This window comes from Cnephaeus nilssonii (genome assembly GCF_951640355.1).
Source record: "Cnephaeus nilssonii genome assembly, chromosome: 5".
Lineage (NCBI taxonomy): Eukaryota > Metazoa > Chordata > Mammalia > Chiroptera > Vespertilionidae > Cnephaeus > Cnephaeus nilssonii.
Genome location: NC_137076.1, coordinates 107581514 through 107602882, shown reverse-complemented (window position 1 = coordinate 107602882; position 21369 = coordinate 107581514). Strand labels below are relative to the sequence as shown.

At 56.6% G+C, this 21369-nt stretch overlaps 1 protein-coding gene across 1 annotated transcript in view; it reads left to right on the top strand.

Moving 5' to 3' along the window:
• The window catches only part of SDK1 (sidekick cell adhesion molecule 1), a 591771-nt gene that overhangs the window by 267851 nt on the left and 302551 nt on the right, over nucleotides 1–21369 (top strand). Inside the window, exons 3-4 of the mRNA XM_079771197.1 lie at nucleotides 5201–5307; nucleotides 7912–8059. Of these exons, the coding sequence (XP_079627323.1) occupies nucleotides 5201–5307; nucleotides 7912–8059 (255 nt within the window). The remainder of the gene's footprint in view (nucleotides 1–5200; nucleotides 5308–7911; nucleotides 8060–21369) is intronic.

Genomic DNA, 21369 nt, shown 5'->3' with positions numbered 1-21369 from the left:
GTTCAGCTGCACGGTGAGTTCTGACGAGTTCCAGCCGCTGTATCATTGCTGGGCCTGCTCATTTCCACATGTGAGCACAGGTGACTACACTGCAAAGCGATAGCCGTTTAATGAGAAAACCGGTTTCTACCTGCCCCCCGCCGCCCTCCCCCAAAAAACATTTATTCTAAATTATTTTCTATTTTGGGCTAAAACATTATTTTGCAATTGTATTCAAAGTATATATCTCCAAGCCAAGACTTCCTTGGAGCTGGGCAAGTGCTCACTGTTACAGAGGGGGGTGATTGGATGCTCTGAACTGCTGAAGGCTCTCCCCGCTTCCTCCTGGGCCTGTCTCTGTGCTCAGCCTCCAGGGCAGTCTAACGATAGAAATTTTATGGATGTTCACTCTTTATTTTTCATTCCAGTAAAATAATAGGAATTGTTAAGGGGAAAGATACTTTTTCTTAAGTCTTAGCCAAAGATAAAAAATTTCATAAATCAATAAAAATCATTCAATGCCTGAACGAGGGGCCCAGTGCACGAATTTGTGCACCTTGAAAGGAACTACGGGCCGCGAGGCTGCAGTAGGCACAGGGTCAGGTCTCGGTCCATCCTTCGCGCCCCCGCCCCGCCCCTCCCGCCCCAGCCCCCGGTCCCCTGTCTGCTGGCAGCTCTGCTCCTGCCGCTGCCGCTGCTCCCACGCGCTGACCCGCTGACAGCGCGGAGCGATTGCGGCTGGCGCCTGCAGTGGGTGCGAACAGGGCCGGCGCCGTCAGCAGGTGCAAGCAGGACTGCGGTGCACAGGAGCAAAGAATTTTCAGTAACCACCAGAGGCTCGCCCCGATGACAGTGACCGGCGCCCCGCCTTGGTCTGGCACCCCTGCTCACCTGCTCCACCAATTCCGCCGCAGCCGATGCCCGCCATGTTCCGCACTCTGCCACCTGCTGCTGACGCCTGCCTTGTTCCGCGCGCCCCATGGTGGTCAGCACACGTCATAGCGACTGGTCGTTCGCTTGTTCCGCAGTTCGGCCTATTTGCATATTGGGGTTTTATATACAAAGATGAGTAGAAGATAATGAAGAAGAGTAGTGGACGTCACCCTAGTTGGGAAATTAAACCTTGTAGAAATTTAAATTCCTTTGATTGTTGTCAAAGTTTAGCCTAATTTCAAGAAAAGTCCCAACGGGGTTTCCTGAGGGTCCTGTGATTCCTGAGCGGATCCAGAGCGCATGTAGAAATATAAGCAGAAAAAAAGCCCAACGAATCTTCAAAACACCAGGTGAATACAGGGAGGGGTGTTCCCTCCCAGGAGCCACCGTAATTAAATGACATGTTAGTGGCACACAAACACACAGAAACATTCCAGAAGGGCGTTTGAACTAGACCACTGTGTCCATAAAAACCCACACCCTCACATGAGCATTGGGACCAGCGGCAAAGAAATCAGTTATCGGGAAACAATATTGAACACGGGTCCTCTTTTTATACCAGACACCAAGTCCATCTCAGATTCATTTAAGAGTTAAATTTAAAAATTAAACTATAAGAAAACAAAGGTGAAATGATCTCTAAATATACCAACGTATAAAAGGCACTAGAAAAATCACCAAGACCAGATCACAGCCATCTCCAGTTTTCCAACGTAGCCTCCAGGGACCACTAGTCACAGGCAGGAGCTGAACTAGAACAGTTTGCTGCACGTCGGACAGTTCGCTGTCTGGGTCACTGGGCTCTCTGGGAACAGTGCGAGGCGGGCTGGCGGGACGTGTCTGGGACGCTCAGGCAGCGAGAGCTGGGCTGAGCATGCGCCGGGAGGAGGGAGACCCAGTGCAGCCCAGCCAGAGCCAAGGCACGCTCAGTGTCAAGGTCCTTACAGGGGCTCCCCGGGTGCCCCTGGGACTGAGGGAGCCACAGGAGTGCCTCTCAGAGCCTCCCAGCCTGAGCGGGAGAACACAGTCACCTCCCGGCCCTCAGGCCTGAGTGCCCACGTGGACATCCCGGCGCAGAGAACCCCGGGGCGGGCAGCACGCGGCACGAGGCCTGGGGCATGCAGGGTGCTGCCAGCGCACCTGCACGCAGGCCGTCCCGGCTGCGGGGAGCTGGTGGCCAAGCCGTGGCTCAAATGAAAGGCGGAGCCAAACGGGCTTTTGGAATGGAGACAGGGGGGTCCCAGGGAGCCTGCTCTTTGAGCCTCAGGGCCCCTTGCACCTGCTGCTGAGCGCCGGCCACCGGGGTCCCCCTCCCAGCATCGCCTGCGTTTCCACAAGGGCTTCCTGCAGCAGGTGGAGGGGCAGCTACCTGTGTTCTTCGAGCAAGGGCCCTGCTGCTGGTGACACGGGCCGGATGCCGCTGCTGGGGACGGTGCCCCGGTGGGCACGGGACACGCGCACCACTCGCCTGGCCCGGGTCTCAGAGCCCACAGTGCCAGCGGCCGGCGCTGGGTCGGCCTCCCCCAAGCCTCAGAGGGGAGCTTTCTCCAAATGCGGGAGAGTGGGCAGATGCTCGGAGACCAGCAGTGCCCGCTGCCCCCCGAGGAGGGCCGCTCGGAGCACGGTCCTGGGCTGCAGTGCGCCTGCCGCGTCCCCGAGACACGGGCTGTGCTGTGGCCCGTTCGGAGCGGCAGTTCAGGACTGTGTTCTACTTAGCGGCAGTGAGCCCTCAACCCTTGGTTTTGTTGTGATTTTGTTGGATTTTCTTTAATTTACTCTTCCTGATGATGAAGTGGCCTGGACACTGTTCTGTTAGCCTAGTAGGATTTAAATATATATATATTATTGATTTCAGGGAGGAAGGGACAGGGAGAGAGAGATAGAAACATCAGTGATGAGAGAGAATCATTGATCGGCTGCCTCCTGCACGCCCCCTACTGGGGATTGAGACCGCACCCCGGGCATGTGCCCTGACCGGGAATTGAACCTCGACCTCCTGGTTCATAGGTCGAGACTCAACCGCTGAACCACACCGGCTGGGCAGCCCAGTAGAATTTCGCTGTGATGAGTGAACACAGACATTCCCTGCTGAGTTTACTTGAAACCGGAGCAGCATTTTCTGTGTTTTAGTGGCATCTGGTGCTAAGATTTCATCGTAGTTGCTTGTAAAGAGCAAGGAAACTTTTCTCTGCTTAAAAATGTGTGCTCATAAACAACGGGCTTGCGTTGAGTATTCCCATCTGTTGGGCGAACATAATTTGTGTGGGAAATTCCTGTAACAGGTGGGAGTACTTTGCAACTTCTTTGTATATGTTTTCCCCAAGTGAGGCGTTCAACTAAAGATCTGGTACCGAACAGCATGTCTGACAGTCAGTGTTGTCTGTCTCTCTCCGCTGTTGGGAAGCAGAGCTGAGTTTGTGCCCTAGAACGTAGGCGCGCAACAGAAATTCACCAGAATGTAACAGCTAGTTAAGATTCCTCCAGAAGGGAAACTAGCATGAGCACCAATGTTATAAATCTGGCTATGCTGCAGTGACGACGCTGTTCTTACAGCTTTTCAAATACCTGCTCTAATGACTGTGTTGTTTCGTTTCCAAAAACTTCCGTTGACTTTGTTTTAATGCCGTCTCAAAACTCCTCCTCCTTAGAGTCACAGTACATAATAAAAACCCCTCGTCCTTCTCGTTTTATTTGTAATTTAAATAAAATGGCACCGACTCCTTGTGTTCTGTTCAGTATTATTCTGATTTATATGCATTAATTAATTTTTTATTTGAGGTAAACCATTCCTCAGAAAAGAATGACATTTTGAATATTAAAACTCAGCAATATTTTCCTCATAAAAGATTTTATTAATCTCGCCATAGGATCTCTAGATGGTTATCAGAGGGAAAACATACTTTGATTAATATTTGTTTAATACTGAATTAGCTGTATGGTCCAAATGGTTTTTTTTTTTTGCTTAAAAATTATGCCTATCAGTTCCTTTTTGGGGTTGACTAATTGGACACACTTGAGTAAAAAGGTGGGCAATGAGGTGAATGTGAGTGATTTCCAGGCGCACTTAGGAACTGAGCACATAAAACATCCCACACGGGGCGCCTCCTACCTGCGTTAAGTGCTCTGACCATGGGTGTAAGAGGCCGTCTTCTTCTTTCAAAAACATTTTTATTGATTTCCGAGAGGAAGGGAGAGGGAGAGAGAGAAACATCAGTGATGAGAGAGAATCATGGATCAGCAGCCTCCTGCACGCCCCACATTAGGGATCGAGCCTGCAACCCGGGCCTGTGCCCTGACCGGGAATCGAACTGTGACCTCCTGGTTTGTAGGTTGACGCTCAACCACGGAGCCCCGCCGGCCGGGCAAGAGGTGCTATTCTTAGACCGGAGATGCCCGGGAGATGCCCGGGACCAGAACATCTTCTCAGCGCAGGGCGCCCACCTCTTCTCTTTTTCGGAAAACAGGCAGCAGTCCTGGGCGTCAGCCCTCTTCCTCCTGTGGCAGACGGCGCCCACGTGTGTAAAGTGCCGAGCCCCAGACCGTACCCCCTAGTCTCGATTTGCTGCGAGCGCGGCCTAGACGCCCACGAAAGCACTCATGCCGCGTGAACGTGGGGCCTCGGAGCGGTCCAGCTCACCCAAGTGGTTCTGGGCTCTTTATCCCATTTGCTTGCGGGTTTCAAAACACCCTCAGTTATAAAACTGACAGTAAACCTTAGGCAGGCTTTTACGGACACTGTGTCTTCTCTCCACTTTTTCCTGTAAACTTTACTGACGTTTTTTGAAAGGCGCTGATTTGCAGGGTGATTACTTCCAGTCACAGGAATGGAAATACAAATGAAATGCCCTCTCAGCCCTCCAGAGAGGTTTTAAAATGAACGTTGGGCCCCGGAGGAGGAGGAGGAAAGGAAAGCGTGTGGCCCGTGTGGGCGGGGTGCAGGCACTGAGCGGCAGCGACGCTCGCGGGGCGGCACCGCTTCCTGGGCCTGGCTGACTAGCTGAACACAACCTTGTTAGCTCTTCGCCTTGCGCTCCTCCAGCCGCGGGGGTGACGTCTCCTGCGTGCACGGCACTGTGGCGGCACCACAGGCGCAGCGATGGACACGGCAGATCGAAACCTGTGTCCGGGACGTTTACAGCCGGTGGGGGAGACGGAGATCGAGTGAGTGAGCCCTCAAACTAATTGCGGCGTCATGGATGCTCTTTATCAGACATGGTCCTATGGAGCGCCAGGCGCGAGGGGGCTCTGTGGGGCGGCGCCGCTAATGCCTGTGTCCCGTGTTTGGCAGGTACGTCATCCCGGCGCTGCAGCGGCTGGACGCCGGCTTCTACCGCTGCGTGGTGCGGAACCGGCTGGGCGCGCTCCTGCAGAGAAGATCGGAAGTCCACGTCGCATGTACGTGTCCACCGGGATCGCCGGGGTTCAGTGACGGGGTGGGGTGCCCGTCAGTCACCTCCAGCCACCTCGGGGCTGGGCTTCTGTCTCGGGTCCCGCTGGGAATAGAGTCCCTGCTGAAACTGGTGGAGAGAGGGAAATTGTGGGGGTAGCTGGTGCGATGAAGATGATGGGGCTGATGAGGTGAAGGGCACTTTTTCAATTCAGCCGATCGAGGGCCCAGTAAGCACAGTGGAGGGTGAAAAATAAAAAACAGAACAAGCTGCCTTCTGTTTTATGAATTAGTTAGCTGCTCTTAGCTTTCATTATATTCAGATTCAGTGTTTTAAAAATAAAAAACCCAATTCAGTAACATTTCATCAAGTTAGAATCCGCTCTTTGCAATGATGGTGTGTTCAGAGACCCTTGAGCTGCACGACCAGAGCCCGTGGCTCATCACGTCCCAGGAGGTTAATGTAATAGTGGGCTCGTTAATCCTGTTGGGTTAGTTAGTCCTGTTGGGCGGGCCCATTGTGCAGAAGGAAACTTTTGAAAGTAGGGGGCTTGAATTCCAGGGGAGCCTGGATTCAACCAGGGGAGGGGGTTGGCCCATTTACAGCATTTAGTACTTTTCTGGCCCATTACCTGTGACAGGTCCCGTCCATCTACGGTGGCCTGTCTGCTTCATTATATTGAAAATTTGCTACCAGAATGTCTCTTCCTTTCAAAGAAAGCAAAGGGCGTGATGAAATGTTAAATTCCACCCTGATGCGTCCTGACAGAGGCCGGAGAACCCACGGCTCCTGGCGGGACCGTGCTGAGCAGCGATGGCCGCCTTCCCTCCTTTGTTATTCTGCCCACAGTCAGGGCCCGCAGTGGTCAGTGTCCTGCACGAAGTAAAGCAGTTCCCAGTTGCTCTCCTGTTCCCTGATGGCTAGGGACTGAGTGCAGCTCTCACACGTGTTCCCTTATGTCTCCCGTGCCCAGGAAGGCAGCAACTTTTCCGACTGGTGGGGAAGTCACTCGGCGAAAGCTGTCTGCAGAACTAACTGTTTAGAACTTTTTTCAATGGGAAAATTAAAAACATTTATACTAATATCAGTACTAATAAAAGGGTAATATGCTAATTAGACGGGGTGGACCGGACATCTTCCGAACATCTGACTTCCTTCTGGACAAAGCCATGGTGGCGGGAGCCAAGGCAGAGGTGGTTAGGGGCAATCAAGCTGGCAGGGGAGGAAGCAGTTAGGGGTGAGATCAGGCTGGCACAGGGGAGCAAGCAGTTAGGGGGCGATCAGGGTGGCAGGGGAGAGCAGTTAGGGGGCGATCAGCCCAGCAGGGGAGGGCAGTTGGGGGCGATCAGGCCAGCTGGGGAGCTGTTAGGGGGCGATCAGGGTGGCAGGGGAGAGCAGTTGGGGGGCGATCAGGCCGGCAGGGGAGCTGTTAGGGGGCGATCAGGCAGGCAGGCAGGCAGGCGAGTGGTTAGAAGCCAGCGGTCCTGGATTGTGAGAGGGATGTCCCAGATTGGAGAGGGTACAGGCTGGGCTGAGAACACCCCCCGACCCCGTCACCCGTACACGAATTTTGTGCACCGGGCCTCTAGTAATAAATAAAGTCATACCCCAGACATTTGAATAAGTTAACAGCTTGGAGTTTATGATAATCTAGTAAATTCTATTTTGTAAAATTAAATTTTAGACTTTTCCTTGCTTAATTATTTATCTCATACGTTTTCTCTTACCTCTGTTTTCTCCTGCTCTTGGAAAACAAATTTTACTTTAAAATAACCACAACTGCTTTCCTAATCTGTGTGTCGTTTCTGTAGACTATTAAATGCTGCTTATAATATAGGAAGTAATTTCTCTTGAATGAAAAAGCCATTGATAATAGAGATATTCTGTTCCAAATTCCTATATGTTCAGACAAATGTAGTATATATGTCATATCTATGCATATACACATATATGTGTGCCTAATCATTCCAAAGACTTCCGATGTTACGAAGTTAAACATTGGCACTTACACCCACATGCTAATGGCTGGTTTTCCCGGGACCTCATTTTCTAAATTGGTACCAAGGAGCACAAAGACTGGAACAACACCCACCTGCCCAAACTAAGTCAGCACAGGGGGTGGGAGAGCCCTCTGAGGATGAGCCAGGGCTTGCAAACGGCTCACCCCAGGAGATCTGTGAGGGAGCAGTCGCCCCAGGAACGAAGGGGAGGAGAGACTGAGAGGGGCGCCAGCCTGGCGGGCGTGGGAAACCAGCGTGCGGGATGTGGGAGCGGGAGCGTCTGAGAGCGCTACGTTAATGTGGGCCCCCGGCTCGTGTGGCTCTAGGAAGCTTTCCGCAGCTGGTCCCGGGGGAAAGTGTTAGAGACCGTCCTGCTGCAGCAGCACAGAGTGCGGGCGAGGCTGCTGATGGCGCGCAGTGGGCACCTTGCCGTGGGCACCTTGCCCGGGGCCTCTCCCCGCCAGCCGGCACCATCAGCACCGGGCTCAGTCTCTCCTCTCTGCTCCTCATCGCCTCATCGGGGATGCTGTGAAATGCAGTTATTTCCATCTGGGCCCCTCCCCCTCAGAAAGAGCTTTCTAGAACCTAAGAGGCCTGACTTGTCTCTGCAGATCTGGGGAACTTCCTGGCTGGAGAGCAGAGGAAGACGGTGCCCGAGGGACAGGCGGCCGTCCTGGACCTGCTGCCCCTCCGCAGCTACCCCAGGCCCCAGGTGACCTGGTTCCGAGAAGGACACAAGATCGTTCCCAGCGACAGAATGTAAGTCCTCCCAAGCGATCCCCTTTACGGTGCAGCCACTGCCTGCTGGCGCCTTCACACATTGCGTTTACCACAGGTACCGCCCGGCCGGCGGCGCTCGGTGGTTGAGCGTTGACCTGTGAACCAGGAGGTCATGGTTGGATTCCTGGTCAGGGCACATGCCCAGGTTGTGGGCTCGGTCCCCAGTGTGGGGTGTGCAGGAGGCAGCCAATCCGTGACTCTCTCATCACTGATGTTTCTCTCTCTCCCTCTCTCTTCCTCTCTGACATCAATTATAATATATATTTTTAAAAATGAAAGCAGGTACCGTGATTCTTCAGTTTGCCGCCGCCCTTCCCCGCCCCTTACGGCCACGGCCCCCTTTGCGAGCGACTCTTGGCGATGTTGGGTCGGCCTGCGTGTGTCCGGCTCCCGGCACCAGCGGAGGAGAGCGGGTCCCTTTCAGAGCTGTGGGCGTCTCCTCTGCTTCATGAGCCGTGTTTGATGCTGCTTCCGCTGACGATAAAGCAGTAATTACTGCGTATTTCTCTTTATCCCTTCATCCTGCCGTGGCAGTTTTATTTCCTCCGTCTAATTAGTGGTCCGCTCACCTATTGCAGAATAGTTGCTTTGTGATTAGTTAAGCATTATTTCAAGGTGCTCTGGCCTGCCCCACCGTCTGCATTGAGCTCTGAGTGATTACAAAGAGCGGGGACATACGTTTCCTACCTGGGCGTTCTCAATGCGACGTGAACAGGATACACCAGATGGGAAGGGCTCAGAGATGACCACCCGGAATAACCGTGAAATGCCGTAAGCTCGTCTACATAAAAGCCGTGTTTGAAAATTCTGGTAAAAAGACCAGTTACCTTAGGAATGGGATGACGGCTCTCCTCCATTTTGTTTTATGAAAAGCTGCTTGGGTACCCTCCACCTCTGTATGGGTTCCAGTGATCGCAAATGCTCTGCAGTTGGGGGGAAACAGAGACGAGTGAAGGAGGCCGCAGGCCGGTTCCTGTGCAATATTCCGGAGGGTCCTCGTGTGGAGCGCAGCGCGGCGGGCCGAGGCGGGAGAGCTGGGGAAGAGCTGGTGCCCGGGGGAGCGGGGGCGGACACAGGCTCCTCTCAACACCGAAGCTTCCCCGGGAGGGCAGGGGCACCGTCCGTGGAGGAAGGAGAATTCTGCGTCGGCAGCAGGTGAGTGTGGTCACTTGTGTGTTCGCCTGTGGTCCCGTAGATCCACGAGACAGCGTGTACCCAAGGAGGACTAAAGGGCACGGAATGAAATAACAGCCCCCAATCCCATAAGCTCGTTTCTTCCCCTTGCAAATGCCTGCCGAAGGCCGTTAATTCCTGGGAGCTAGTAGCGCCCAGACGCTGCTGCGGCTTAGCCAGTGCCGCCTCCGTCCATGGCCTGCCCCGGCGGAGCGGTGCCTCATCTCCGTCCGGGGGACACGCCAGTGCCCTTTAACGGGAGAGGCCACGAGGCTGGTGACGGGTGTGCACACGTCTGCGAGGCCCTCAGCGTCATATCTCAGTGCATCCTCACCCCCCGTTTATGACGCGCCTGCCGTGCGGGGTGTCATGAACCAGCCCGCGCGTGGTTGCCTCATCCCCCCCCCCTTCCCTGCTGTTCAGCATCACCCATGACCTTCGACAGTCGGCTCTGGGCTCACAGTTAAAGGACCTTTTTTTCATTTCACGGGAAACAGTAAGTCTGATGTTGCCTGACTTGAAGAATGAGTGGCACAGCCCCTGACCAATTCACCAGCGGCTGTTACTTCTCGGTCCCTCCTGTAAGCATATCCTCTAGCCCGGTGGTGCCTCTGGGGCAGGCTCATTGGCTGTTACTTCTCGGTCCCTCCTGTAAGCATATCCTCTAGCCCGGGGGTGCCCCTGGGGCGGGGCTGATTGGCTCCGCTCGGAGCTCGGAGCTGGAGTGAGAGATGGCGAAGACCTCCCAGGGGCGCGGAGCTGGCACAGGTAGGGCCGGGTTCCAACCAGGCCTGCCGACTCTCCCCGCCGGCGTCAGCTGTGCTTCTGCCTCCCTGGCCAGCGCCTCGGCTTCTCACTTCGTTTTTATTCTTGGTCTTTGGTCTTTCGTTTCCCCTTTCCTGGGACACCAGCTTTCAATGTGAATACCGTCGGTTAGGAGGGGTTTCCGTGAGGCACGGGCACGCACACGTGCCCACGTCTCCACGGAGCATGCCCATGGGGCACATGGACCCTTTCGTACGGGGTCTGGGGGTCCCTGACGACAGGAAGTTTTGGCAGAGAGAAGCCAGCGGTGCCTCCCAGCGAAGGACGGGCTTGGTGGATCGGCGGTGGGCGGAGAAGGGCTCTCTCTGTGGAGGGGCTCCGGCGCCTGGCACGGTGGGTGGCACCAGAGGTGTGGTGATCGCCGAGTGCGGGCCCGGCACCTGCTCACGGCAGCCTCTTTGCTCGTGAGGGGGACGCGGTTGGGCGAGGGCGTTTAGATGGTACGGAGAAACAGCAGCAGGGACGTACCACGTCCCAGGAGACTCGAGTGGGTGGGGACCCGCGGCCCAGCATACAGGCCGCGCGTGGCAGACTTGTACGCGTGGCACCGGTGCGCCTCCGTTCGCCACCCTCCCCCACGCGTTCAATGCAAATCAGACGCAGAGTTCCCTCGGCACGCACTGGCCGCGGGCACGCTGTGCCAGGCCCTGGCAGAAACAGCGAAGGTCCCGCAGGCCCCTCCGCACAGCTGGAGGAGCCGCTCAGGATGCCCGTCTCCGTGCCAGCTGGTGGGGAGGCGAGGAGGAAGTCAACAGGAGATGGAGCAGGAGTGCGGGCTGGGGGCTGTGTTAGACATGGACTCAGCAGGCCTCTGGTAACCATGTGAGCGAGACCTGATTGAATGGAGGAGGAGGCATGGGGCGTCTCAGTGGGAACAGCGGTTGAAGCCCTGGGTAGACGCGCGAGGAGGCGAGGAAGCGGGGGGCTGGCAGAGCCGGAAGAGTGCTGGGGGCCACTGCCGCCATTGGGGCAGGTGGGGGCGTGGTGAGAAGTGTCGGACACGGGTCTGTTTTGAGTGGCAGCAGGAGGCTGTCTGTTGGGTGGGGTGGGGCTGAGCAGGCAGGAAGCACGGAGAACTCTAGGAGTTCCGCCTGAGCTGTGACAGGAAGGAGTTACCACTGGGAGGCGCTCTTGATGGAGCACGTTTTGCATGTGTGTGTGTGTGTGTTTGAGTGTGTGTGTGCGTGTGTGTATGCATGTGCGTGCATGTGTCGGGGGGGCGGGTGGCGGTGGTGTGTGGAGCTTGTTCGGACACGTGGGTGTGAGAGGCGGGGCAGATGGGCGGGAGGGTCCCAGGACTAGGCCGTGCTCCTTGGTCTCCGGGAGCTGGGTGTGGGGGTGGTCGGGGCCGTCAGAGCCTCTAACGCTGAGTGTGAGCTCACAGGCCAGCGAGAGGAGCCGTGGCTGCGGGTCGCAGAGGGTGACAGTGGGAAGACAATGTCCCGGAGAACTGAGAGGACACGGAACCGAACCGGAGGGGAGGCCTGGCTCATAACTGGGCTGCTCCCGGGCCCCAGGAGCAGGGGGCAGGGCACCTTTGATGGCCGCCCTTTCTAATTCCAGGCTCTAATTCCTGGAACTCGGGAATACGCTAGGTGACAGGCACAGGGAGGTGAGGCGGCAGAAGCCACAGGGGCTGATGAGGAGGGACGAGGGGGAGGACCGGAGGAGAAAGGCCACGTCTTCCCACCGGGCGGGCCGGGGGTGCCTGGCCCTGTGAGCTCACACACCAAACGCTGGCAGCTCTGTCCCTCGGCCCGCGCCTCGGACCTCAGCTGTGAGGGTCCTGGTGGGCCCGGTCGCACGGGCAGGCCCGTCTCCTCACGTAGCTCCAGCCTCCTCGGGGTGGTAACCGCCTGAACCCCGCTTTCTGTGCTGTCTGGCCCGGGGCTCTGGAGCGGAGGAGCAGTGCTGCGTGGTGAGTGGACGAGCGGACGGATGACTGAGGCGCAGTCACGGAATGTCCGTGAGCTTCCTCACCAGCAGGAAAAGCCCGACAAACCCAGGGCACCGCCGTCAGCCCGGAGTCTGACTTGGGAAGGCAAACGGCACTGAGAAAGAATCGAGAATAAGCGGTCCTCAGAATTGTGAAGAGGTAATTGCAGGTTTTGCTTATGTGAGATGATGAAAACATGCATGTGTGCGTTCTGATGACTGAAGCCACACAGGGGCTGCTGTCCTTGCATTTCAGAGAAGAGGGTCGCCGTGTCCTGAGAAATGGGGGCTAATTTGATGCTAAAACTGTTCCGTGTTCTCCCGGGGAGATCTGTGTCCGTTGTTTCCCTTTATTTCTCAAAACCTGAAACGTGGAGCGGGTGCCACGCGGGCCCTCCCCGGAGGTAGTGTACCGGCCGTTAGCGGGTGAGGAGGCACACGCCTGGTCCGAGTGCCATTCCTGCGCCTCGTTGCGGGTCTGGTGCGCGGATGGCGTCCTCGGCGCCTGGCGGGACCGGGAAGCAGGCGCTCAGCCTCCCCGCAGGGGCCGCGGCTCGGTCAGTGTGTTCACGTCCAGGCGCCGGGGACAGCGTGCGGGAAGCTCTGAGCTGAAGTCAGGGCCGCCCGCAGCGCCCGGGGACAAGGAAGCCGCCCGCCTCACGGCTGCCCACGCTCCCAGGCGGGAACACCCGTGAGCTCATCGCCGCTCACCGGCTAATGCGGGAGGGTGAGTGGAAGTCGGCGCTGGGGTTGGCAGCCGCCACTTAACGCTCGAACGAAGAGCCGGTTAAACGATGTTTTTAGTTAGCAGGACTTTCAAAGTAACGTGCTTCTAAGCTTCCATATTGCGTTATAGGCATCGGTGACTGTTAGGAAGGGTTCTGTCCGTGTGGGCCGAGCCACGTTTGCTGTGAGCAGAGATGTGGGTTCCAGACCTTTCCTCCGCCAGTTGTGCCTGGGGGCAGAGTCTTACCCTCCTGGGCGTGTGGTACGACCTCCACTCAGCGATGCCCATGGGCGGGAGCCCCCGGCCAGTTCTGCACCCCCCCCTCGCTCTCACCCGTGCACCCGCCCTCGCTCTTACCCGTGCACCCGCCCTCGCTCTCACCCGTGCACCCGCCCTCGCTCTCACCCGTGCACCCGCCCTCGCTCTCACCCGTGCACCCGCCCTCGCTCTTACCCATACGCTCAGGAGATGCTTCCTGGCACTTCCTTTGTGCCAGGCCCTGTCCCGGCTGCGGGGGACAGAAACAAGGCTCTGGGGGTGCTGCCGTCATGAGTCATGGTCTGGTCCGGAAACAGCTTAGGGAGCAGATGCTTTCCGGGGAGGACGGGCGTTCTGAGGGGAGCGAGTGGGCGGATGAGCGAGAACTGAGAGGGAGAGGGAGGGGTGGTACCTGCATCGAGTGGTCGGGCGGCCTCGCTCTGCAGGTGGCATTTTAAGGATCACTTCCCTGAGTTAGAACGAGCACACACAATGCACACATTTCACGCTCGGGGTGGGCCACTGAGCAAGTGGCTGTACTCACCCCCCAGGGAGGGTCCCTCCCGCAGCGGCTGCCTCTCGCCCGCCCGCCCCCGCCCACTCACCGGAGCCCATCACCGAGGCAGCCCTGTCTGCTCTGGAACCGCTTGTAAGTGGGGTCGCGGAATGGGAAATGGTTTGTGTCTGGCTTCTTTTATTCCGCATAATTCCCGTGGCAGTCTCAGGGTGGCGTTAATAACAGTAATTATTAATAACGCTGAGTGCCTGGCTCCGGGGGAAGTGTTTTCCCTGTAATGACTCATTTGATCCTCACAGCAGCCTAACGAGTTGTGCGCTTGTCCTTGCCTTTCTGCTGCGAACTAAGGCGGAGAGCGGCCAACAGCTGGTCCCTGCTGGAGCCCTTGGCTCCTGTGCCCGCACGCCCTCCGCACGGCTGCGCTGCCAGGCGCGTGCTGGGACCTGGCGCCGTGGGGGGGTGGGGGGCGGGGGTGTGCTGGAGCCCTCGGCCAGGACGCCCTCGCTCCTGTGCAGACCGCGTGGGCTCCCCGAGTGCTCGCTTCTGAAGCCTGGTGGTGCTCGCTGTGGCCGTCCTCACGACATTCAGGCGTCCCGTCGTCCACGCTCGCGTTCCCGGGCCAATGAGTGTCCACGGCGGAGGCTGGAGAGGGAGTTCCATGCGCAGTGCCCGGCGTGCAGAACGCTGACGGGTCAGAAGCCGCTGCCAGGGGAGGCGTGACGATGGCCGAGGCAAGTCATTTGCTTTCGGGTCGAGGCAGCGTCACGTTGCTGGATGGAGGGTTACCTTGTGAGCACGGTGAGAGCCGGCTGCGGGCTGCGGGCTGCGGCTGCAGCGGCCGGTGCAGATGGGCCTGGTGAAGGTCGTCCCAGCGTCTTCTCTCCGGTGCTGTTAGTCGGGATGTGCAGGCTGCTGCCCCGCTGCCCACCGCGCTGGGCAAAGGCAGACCCCACCGGAGAACGCTCCCCGGGCCAGCTGGCTGCCCCGAGGGAAGGCGGTCCTAGAATGACTTGGTTCCATTTCAGTTGGCAGTGTAGCATTTAACTTCAATGACAAGGGTTTAATATTCTCTGTACCAATTTTTCATTCGAAAATAAAAACCACTTCATTTTGCATGAGCAGAGCTTGTGACAATAATAATGCATTGCTTTTCAAATATTAGCCTATTAGACACCTTAAGTCAGTTGCCCATAATTGCATTTCGCCAACTCGACATAATACCTTAATTAAAACTAGGATAATTAAAATACAGCTTTAATGAACAATAAATTCTGAGGTTGCCAAGCCTGGAATATGTTTGTTGAATCATAGCTTGCTCTATTTTAGCTCCTAAATCTGTATCCACATTATGTTTTGAAATGGCAACAATCATGAGCAAAAGGCACTTTAATGCATGTAATTGTACTAGAGGCCCGATGCACGAAATTCATGCAAGAGTAGGCCCTCGCAGCCCCGGCTGCCTCGGCCCTCGCAGCCCCGGGGCCCTAACCCCCACCCACTGGTCGTTCCAGAAGGTCGTCTGGAAGGTCGTTCCGGAAGGTCAGTCCGCTGCCCAGTCTAATTAGCATCTTAGCTCTTTGTTATATAGGATGTACCGCTCTGCCTCTCTGTGGCTCTCATGTACCTGTTCACTCCTTGTGTGTGGCTTATGGTTTGCTACTAAATTTGATCCCTTGAGGCACAAAAATGTGTTGCTGTTGTTTTTGTTGCCAATCCCTTGGTCTTATTGTGATAGAATTAACCTCTAACAGTGTATTATTTTAAGGTATGCAATGTAATGATTTGATATATGTACATATTAAGGAATGATTATCATAAGTCTAGTTAACATCTGTCGCCATACAGTTACACATTTTTTGTTGTTGTGATGAGAAGTTTTGAGATCTGCTCTCTTAGCGACTTTCAAATACACAAAGTACAGTATCGCTAACTATAAACCCCGTGCTGTCCATGCATCCCCAGGGAAACGGGGCGTGTATACCTTTGGGCCTCCTTACCCACCCTCCCCTTCGCCTTTCCAGCTGCCGCTCCGTCCTGCTCTGTCCCTGTGACGTGAGCCCAGGTGGTTTGGATCCCACCTGTAAGTGCGGATGTGAGTGAGATCACACGTTGTCTCCCTTGTGTCGCTCAGACGCAGCCTCCTGCTCGCAGGGGCCATCCCTGTTGTCACAAATGGCAGGGCTTCCTTCTCTGGTTCGGCCGGTCATACCCGTCACGTTTTCTTCTTCGTCCGTCGATGGACACTGGGTTGTTCCCATGTCTTGACTTTTGTGACTGATGCTGCCCTGACCCCCTTTGAGATGGTGCCTTCACTTCCTTCGGAGAGACACCAGGGGTGGACGGCCGGGCCCTGTGGTCACTCTGTGTTACATTATTTGAGAATCGTCCAAGCCGTTCCCGGAGGGGCCGCCTCCGTGTACACCCCCCTGCAGTGCTGGGTGCCCCTCGCTCCAGTCCCTCAGCATCCCCTCTTGTCTCTTGACAACAGCCATTCTGACAGGTGTGGGGACGCCTCACTGTGGCTTTGACTTGCATTTCCCTGACAATGAGGGACATTGAGCACCTCTGCCTGTTCCCGTTGGCCATGGGAATATCTTCTTTAGGAAAATGTCTACTCAGCTTCTTTGTCTCCCCCGCCCCCTCCTTTTTTTTTTACTTGAACTATTTCTTTGTCTTTGAAGGCTCGAGAACTCAGCACAGTTCCTGGCCATATAAATAGTTAACACTTACTGATTGGCTGGACACGTATTTCTTGAGTAAATAAATAGGTAATAATGCGTGGCTCTTTCCGGGGAGATGGTGTGGGATGATGGGCACTAGACTGAGACTCACAGCAGGAGGGTCCCGGTCTCAGCTCCTCATCCTCTCACTGTGCCCAGCAATCTATCTATCTATCTATCTATCTATCTATCTATCTATCTATATAAATGCCTAAGCAATGGTTACAACCGAATGACCAGAATGACCAAACGACCAGAACAACTGGTCAACCAGTCACTATGACCACCAGGGGGCAGATGCTCAACACAGGAGCTGCCCCCTGGTGATCAGTGTGCTCCCACAGCCAGCCTCCCCCGGTTCCTCCTCCTGGCCGGCAAACCTCCCGCAGTTCCTACCCCAGTCTGGCAGGCCCTGTCCAGCAGGCCCTAGCTGGCAGCTGGCAGGCCCCGGCCGGCCCGGCCCTGATCAGGACTGGGCAAGGCGGTCCTGATAGGCCCTGATCTCTGGCCAGGCCTAGGGACCCCACCCGTGCATGAATTTCGTGCACCGGGCCTCTAGTGGTGATATAACAGGAAATCTCAAATGGAGATGCAAGTAGGTACCCAGCAAGCTCTTGGAGCTATTACAGGGAAGATTTATTTGGTGGAGAAAAATACTTAGTATTCGAAGGCAACTGCTCACTAAGGCGATTGGAACTGCGGGTTTCAGGGCGGTTTTGTAATGGATTTCCGGTCCTCGTACAACAAGTAGAACGAGGCTCCAGCCGCCCCTTCCCTTTCCGTATACAGAGCTCTCCCCGTACAGTGCCCTTGGGGAACTTCGGCTAGTCTTACTTTCTAAATCTTATTTATTGATGTGAGAGAGGGAGAGAGGGGAAGAAACATTCCACTTATTCATGCATTCATTCTTGTGTGTGTCCTGGCTGGGGATCAAACCCACAACCTTGGCGTATCGGGACGACGCTCGAACCACTGAGCTGCGGGCCCGGGCCTGAAGCTGGTCTCGATAGTCCTGCGCGATGAGGAGGCAGTGCTGTCTGTGCATCGAACATGTCGTTCATGGCACAAACACAGGTACCTTCCTGCGCTCCTTTTTCAGAGGATCATCGTCAGGGTCACTCTTCCCAATGCAGGTCATGTTCTCATTCACTCGTCTGCTCGCTTAACAAGAACCTCATCGCACCGGCGTCAGCCACGCAAGGTGCTCCTGGGAAGGAATGTGCTTCGGACTGTGGCCGCGGGGATCCTGCCGCTGTTTCGTTGGTAGCCCAGACGTAGGGCGGGGTCCTCCAGGGCAGCTTCAGTGACCCCCGAGGGTGCGTGTCACTTGTGTGTCCACGGAGAGCCCGTGGTCAGAGCACAGGTCAGTCCGTACGTGCACTGTGGGGGCTCGGGTCGGGGCCAGCCTGCCCTTTGGGGCGTTATCCCGGCGTCGTAGGCAGAGAGCTCGGATACCCGAGTGAAGGCCTCCCGTCCGGAGGAGCAGAGGGAGGGGACCCTCACAGTGAGGGGAAGCCCTGGGATGGTCTCCCCCTGGCACGTGTGCACGTTAGGCTGGGCCGTGGGGAGCCTGTGGCCTGGAGATCAGTGAGCACACGGAGGGTCGGAGAAGGTCACACGGACGGGCGGTGAGCCAGCGGAGCTTGGCGGTGCTGTCACTCTTGGCAGCCTGCGCACTTGGCGCCCCTTGGGAGGCGTTCCAGGTCAGCGCACCCTGAGTCCTTGAGACCGGGACAGGGAAGTGGGGGGGACCAGCTGGGAAGGGAAGGTCGCGCAGATGGGAGGTGTTCGCCGAGACTCTGGCTGAGGCGCGGAGGGCTGGCGGGGCCCAGCTGTTCTCCTGCATCCACTTCCGATGCTGGGCGGCCTGTCTCAGTGTTTGCGGGACTCAGTTTCTCACATGTCCATGGGGTGACCGCAGCCCTGCGGGTGTGGATGTGTGGGCTGGGCCCCGCGGGTGGGGGAGGGAGCGGCTGTCCCGGTGGCAGGGGCCATGACGCGCGGCCCCGCAGACAGACGCTCTGGAGGACCAGCAGCGTTTCTCTGGTCTCCCCGTGGATCTGCCCGCGTCCTCTGTCTTCTTGGCGTCCTGCTGAAGGCGCCCGGGGAGCCTTATCACGCCAGGTCTGTGGGTGACAGCGTGGGGGTGATCAGGGCTCCAGTGCGCCCGCAGCGACAGAGCCTGGTCCTCCCAGCGCTCCCGGGACTGCAGGTTCTACCCTGGAAGGCACGCAGCGGGGAGTCCCGGACCTTGTTGATCTTTCCGAGCGTGGTTCCTCCCTCCTCCAGCCCGGGTGTGCCCGCTCCTCAGCAGGCCAGGAGGCAGCACAGCCCGGGTGACGCGTGCCCTGGTGCTGCAGCCACGTGTGGCCTTAGTTTTACAGTCAGAGTCTCTAGCCCAGGGGTCCTCGAACTTTTTAAATGGGGGGCCAGTTCACTGTCCCTCAGACCGTTGGAGGGCCGGACTATAGTTTAAAAAAAACTATGAACAAATTCCTATGCACACTGCTAAGTCGGCTACTAAGCAGGACAGGCAGCGGCGGCAAAAACACCCGGCGGGCCGGATAAATGTCCTCGGCGGGCCGCATGTGGCCTGCGGGCCGTAGTTTGAGGACCCCTGCTCTAGTTTAACATGTTAAGCACGCAGCCTGTTTTGTCTTCCGGACGGAAAGTATAGTGTCAGTCACCAGTGAGTGACATGGCGCTTACCGTGTTAGTGCGTGACCCAGGTTTGTGGATGCCCCGTGCCGGGTGGTTTGGGGCATTTAGACGTTGCCTGTGTGGAGTCTCCCCTTGTTCATGGTCACTTACAGCATCCCTCTCAGTCAGTAACCACTGGGCAGCCAGCTCTGAGGACCAGCCCATTGCCCGCTGTGCTGCCTGCTCAGCAGGTGCCTGCAGCCCGGGTCCTGCCAGGTCATTGCACGGCGAATCCGCTGCCGGTGACCTCGCCGCTTCCTGCTGTGTCACCGCACACGTACAGAAGCGCCGTCTGCGGAGGCCGCTGTGCCCCTGAGTGGAATCGGAGAGTCGTGTCCCCGGAAGTGAATGGGAGCAGGGCTTGTGTGGATTAAAGTTGGGGGGGGGGTGGCCACCTGCTGCTGGCTCGTCGCTGCCCCGGGCTGTGCGGGGAGGGTCCGGCCCCTGCGTGCCCGGCTTGCCTCCAACACACGCTGCGAGAATTTAAAGACATCGCACATGCCCAGATGCAGCTCGGTCATTTCTTGGATCTCATGATGGAATAAGGAAGTGTGGCAATCATGGAAGTTTTGAAAAGCATCTAATGATTTAAAAAATAGCGTTTCCAAATATTTAATGGAAAATGCTCTTGCCGTAGCATTTTCTGCCTTCTTGCTATCTTTTTACGAGGAAGAGGCCAGACAGACCTGGCAGACAAGCAGGAGAGAGTGGTGGCTAAGAATGTGGAGTCGGAAGTTAAGCGTTGTGTGACCTTGGGCACGTGACGCAGCTGTGCCTCGGTTTCCTCTCCTGTAACAGTAATGCCTGCCCCGTAGGCATGCGAGGACCCCCTGGGCCAGCACCTGTCCGTTCCGAGGGCTGGGCCGTCCCCGGGTCGTACACAGGCACCGCGCTGCTCACCCCTCTCATCGCCGCCCTCATGGGAGCGTTTCAAACGGGGAATGACAGTGTGCACTCCCCTCTGGGTGTTGGTTAGTTCCCTTCAAGCAAGTCTTGCCAAGTGACACCGCGTTTTGTGTTTCTGATTACTTTCATCCCGTCTGGAGGGTGACATTATTTCTTAATCCTTCATGTGGACCCGCGCCCAAGTCCTCCGTGGCAGGAGGCTAGAGGGGACTAAGGAACAGCCGTGACGCGGACCCCGTGGGTGGTGGGTGAGCCGTGACCGAGTGCGGGCTTTCCCCAATGACCAGCACAGCACATGCTCTTCCGCACCACGTCCTGCCCGGGCCCAGGACACGGAGCCCCTTTCCCGGGTGGGGCTGAGGCTTTAGAATCCCCTTCCCTTGCCTTACGCCTAGTCCAGGAGGAGCAAGCCATCACTGCCCACAGCTCGCTACAGTCCATCTGTCCATTTCAAGACCCTGTTTCAGCCCAGCTGGGCGTGGCCCAGTGGTTGAGCATCGACCCAGGAACCAGCAGGTCACGGCTCGATTCCAGGTCAGGGCACACGCCTGGGTTCTGGGCTCGATCTCCAATAGGAGGTGTACAGGAGGCAGCCAATCAATGATGCTCTCTCATTGATGTTTCTATCCCTCTCTCGCTCTCTTCCTCTCTGAAATCAATAATCTACACTAAGAAAAGAGAAATATGTAAATTGACCATACATCCACGATGCCCACAGCCAATCAGGAGGGAATATGCAAATTAGCAGAACAAAGATGGCGGCGGCCCCGCCCCCCAGCCACTCCAGGTACAGAGCGGCCAGGCAGGCCAGGACACCTGCTATGAGGGGGAGGTCGGGGGGTGGAGGAAGCTACAGGAGTGGCGCTCTGGCCGGAGCGAAGCGAAGACTCTGGCCGGAGTCGGTGAAAAGCCTGCAGGCTCCAGCCGGAGCAAAGGCGGAAGGCGGCGGTCAGAGCGAAGGCTGGGTCCTGGGTGCCAGAGGAAAACCGGTGCCAGCAGCCAGATGAAGGACAGCCTATTGCACGAATCTTCGTGCAACAGGCCTCTAGTAATAATAATAATAATAATAATAATAAAGACCCTGTTTAGTAAGAAGGCAGCCAGATTGTCTTTCCTGAGGCCCCTAGGAAAGTAGGTGCTGACCAGGACTGCTGGGCGGTCGGAGCTCACAGGCTAGGGAGAGGAGAACAGTTACTGAGAATATATGTAAGTGTTTCAATACCACATGGATTCGTTTTATAAGGGCCTGCTGTGTATGGGTGTGTGTGTGCACATGCATGTTACACCTGTCAGACAGCATAATTAGGGTGGTGCATTCTAATCAGTGTGAATGTGCTCGCACTACGTGGAGTGAAATCTCTCCGCCTTCCCAGCCCGTTACAGAGGTGCGGGCCTTGGCTCGTCCGCGTTCGCAGTGGCCAGGTGGTGACGCTGCTGCCAGAGGAAGGTCTGTGTGACAGGCAGACACCCGTCTCTCTCACTCATGGGGTGACGAGGACGCTTAGCTCATGGGTACTGTGTTTTCTCT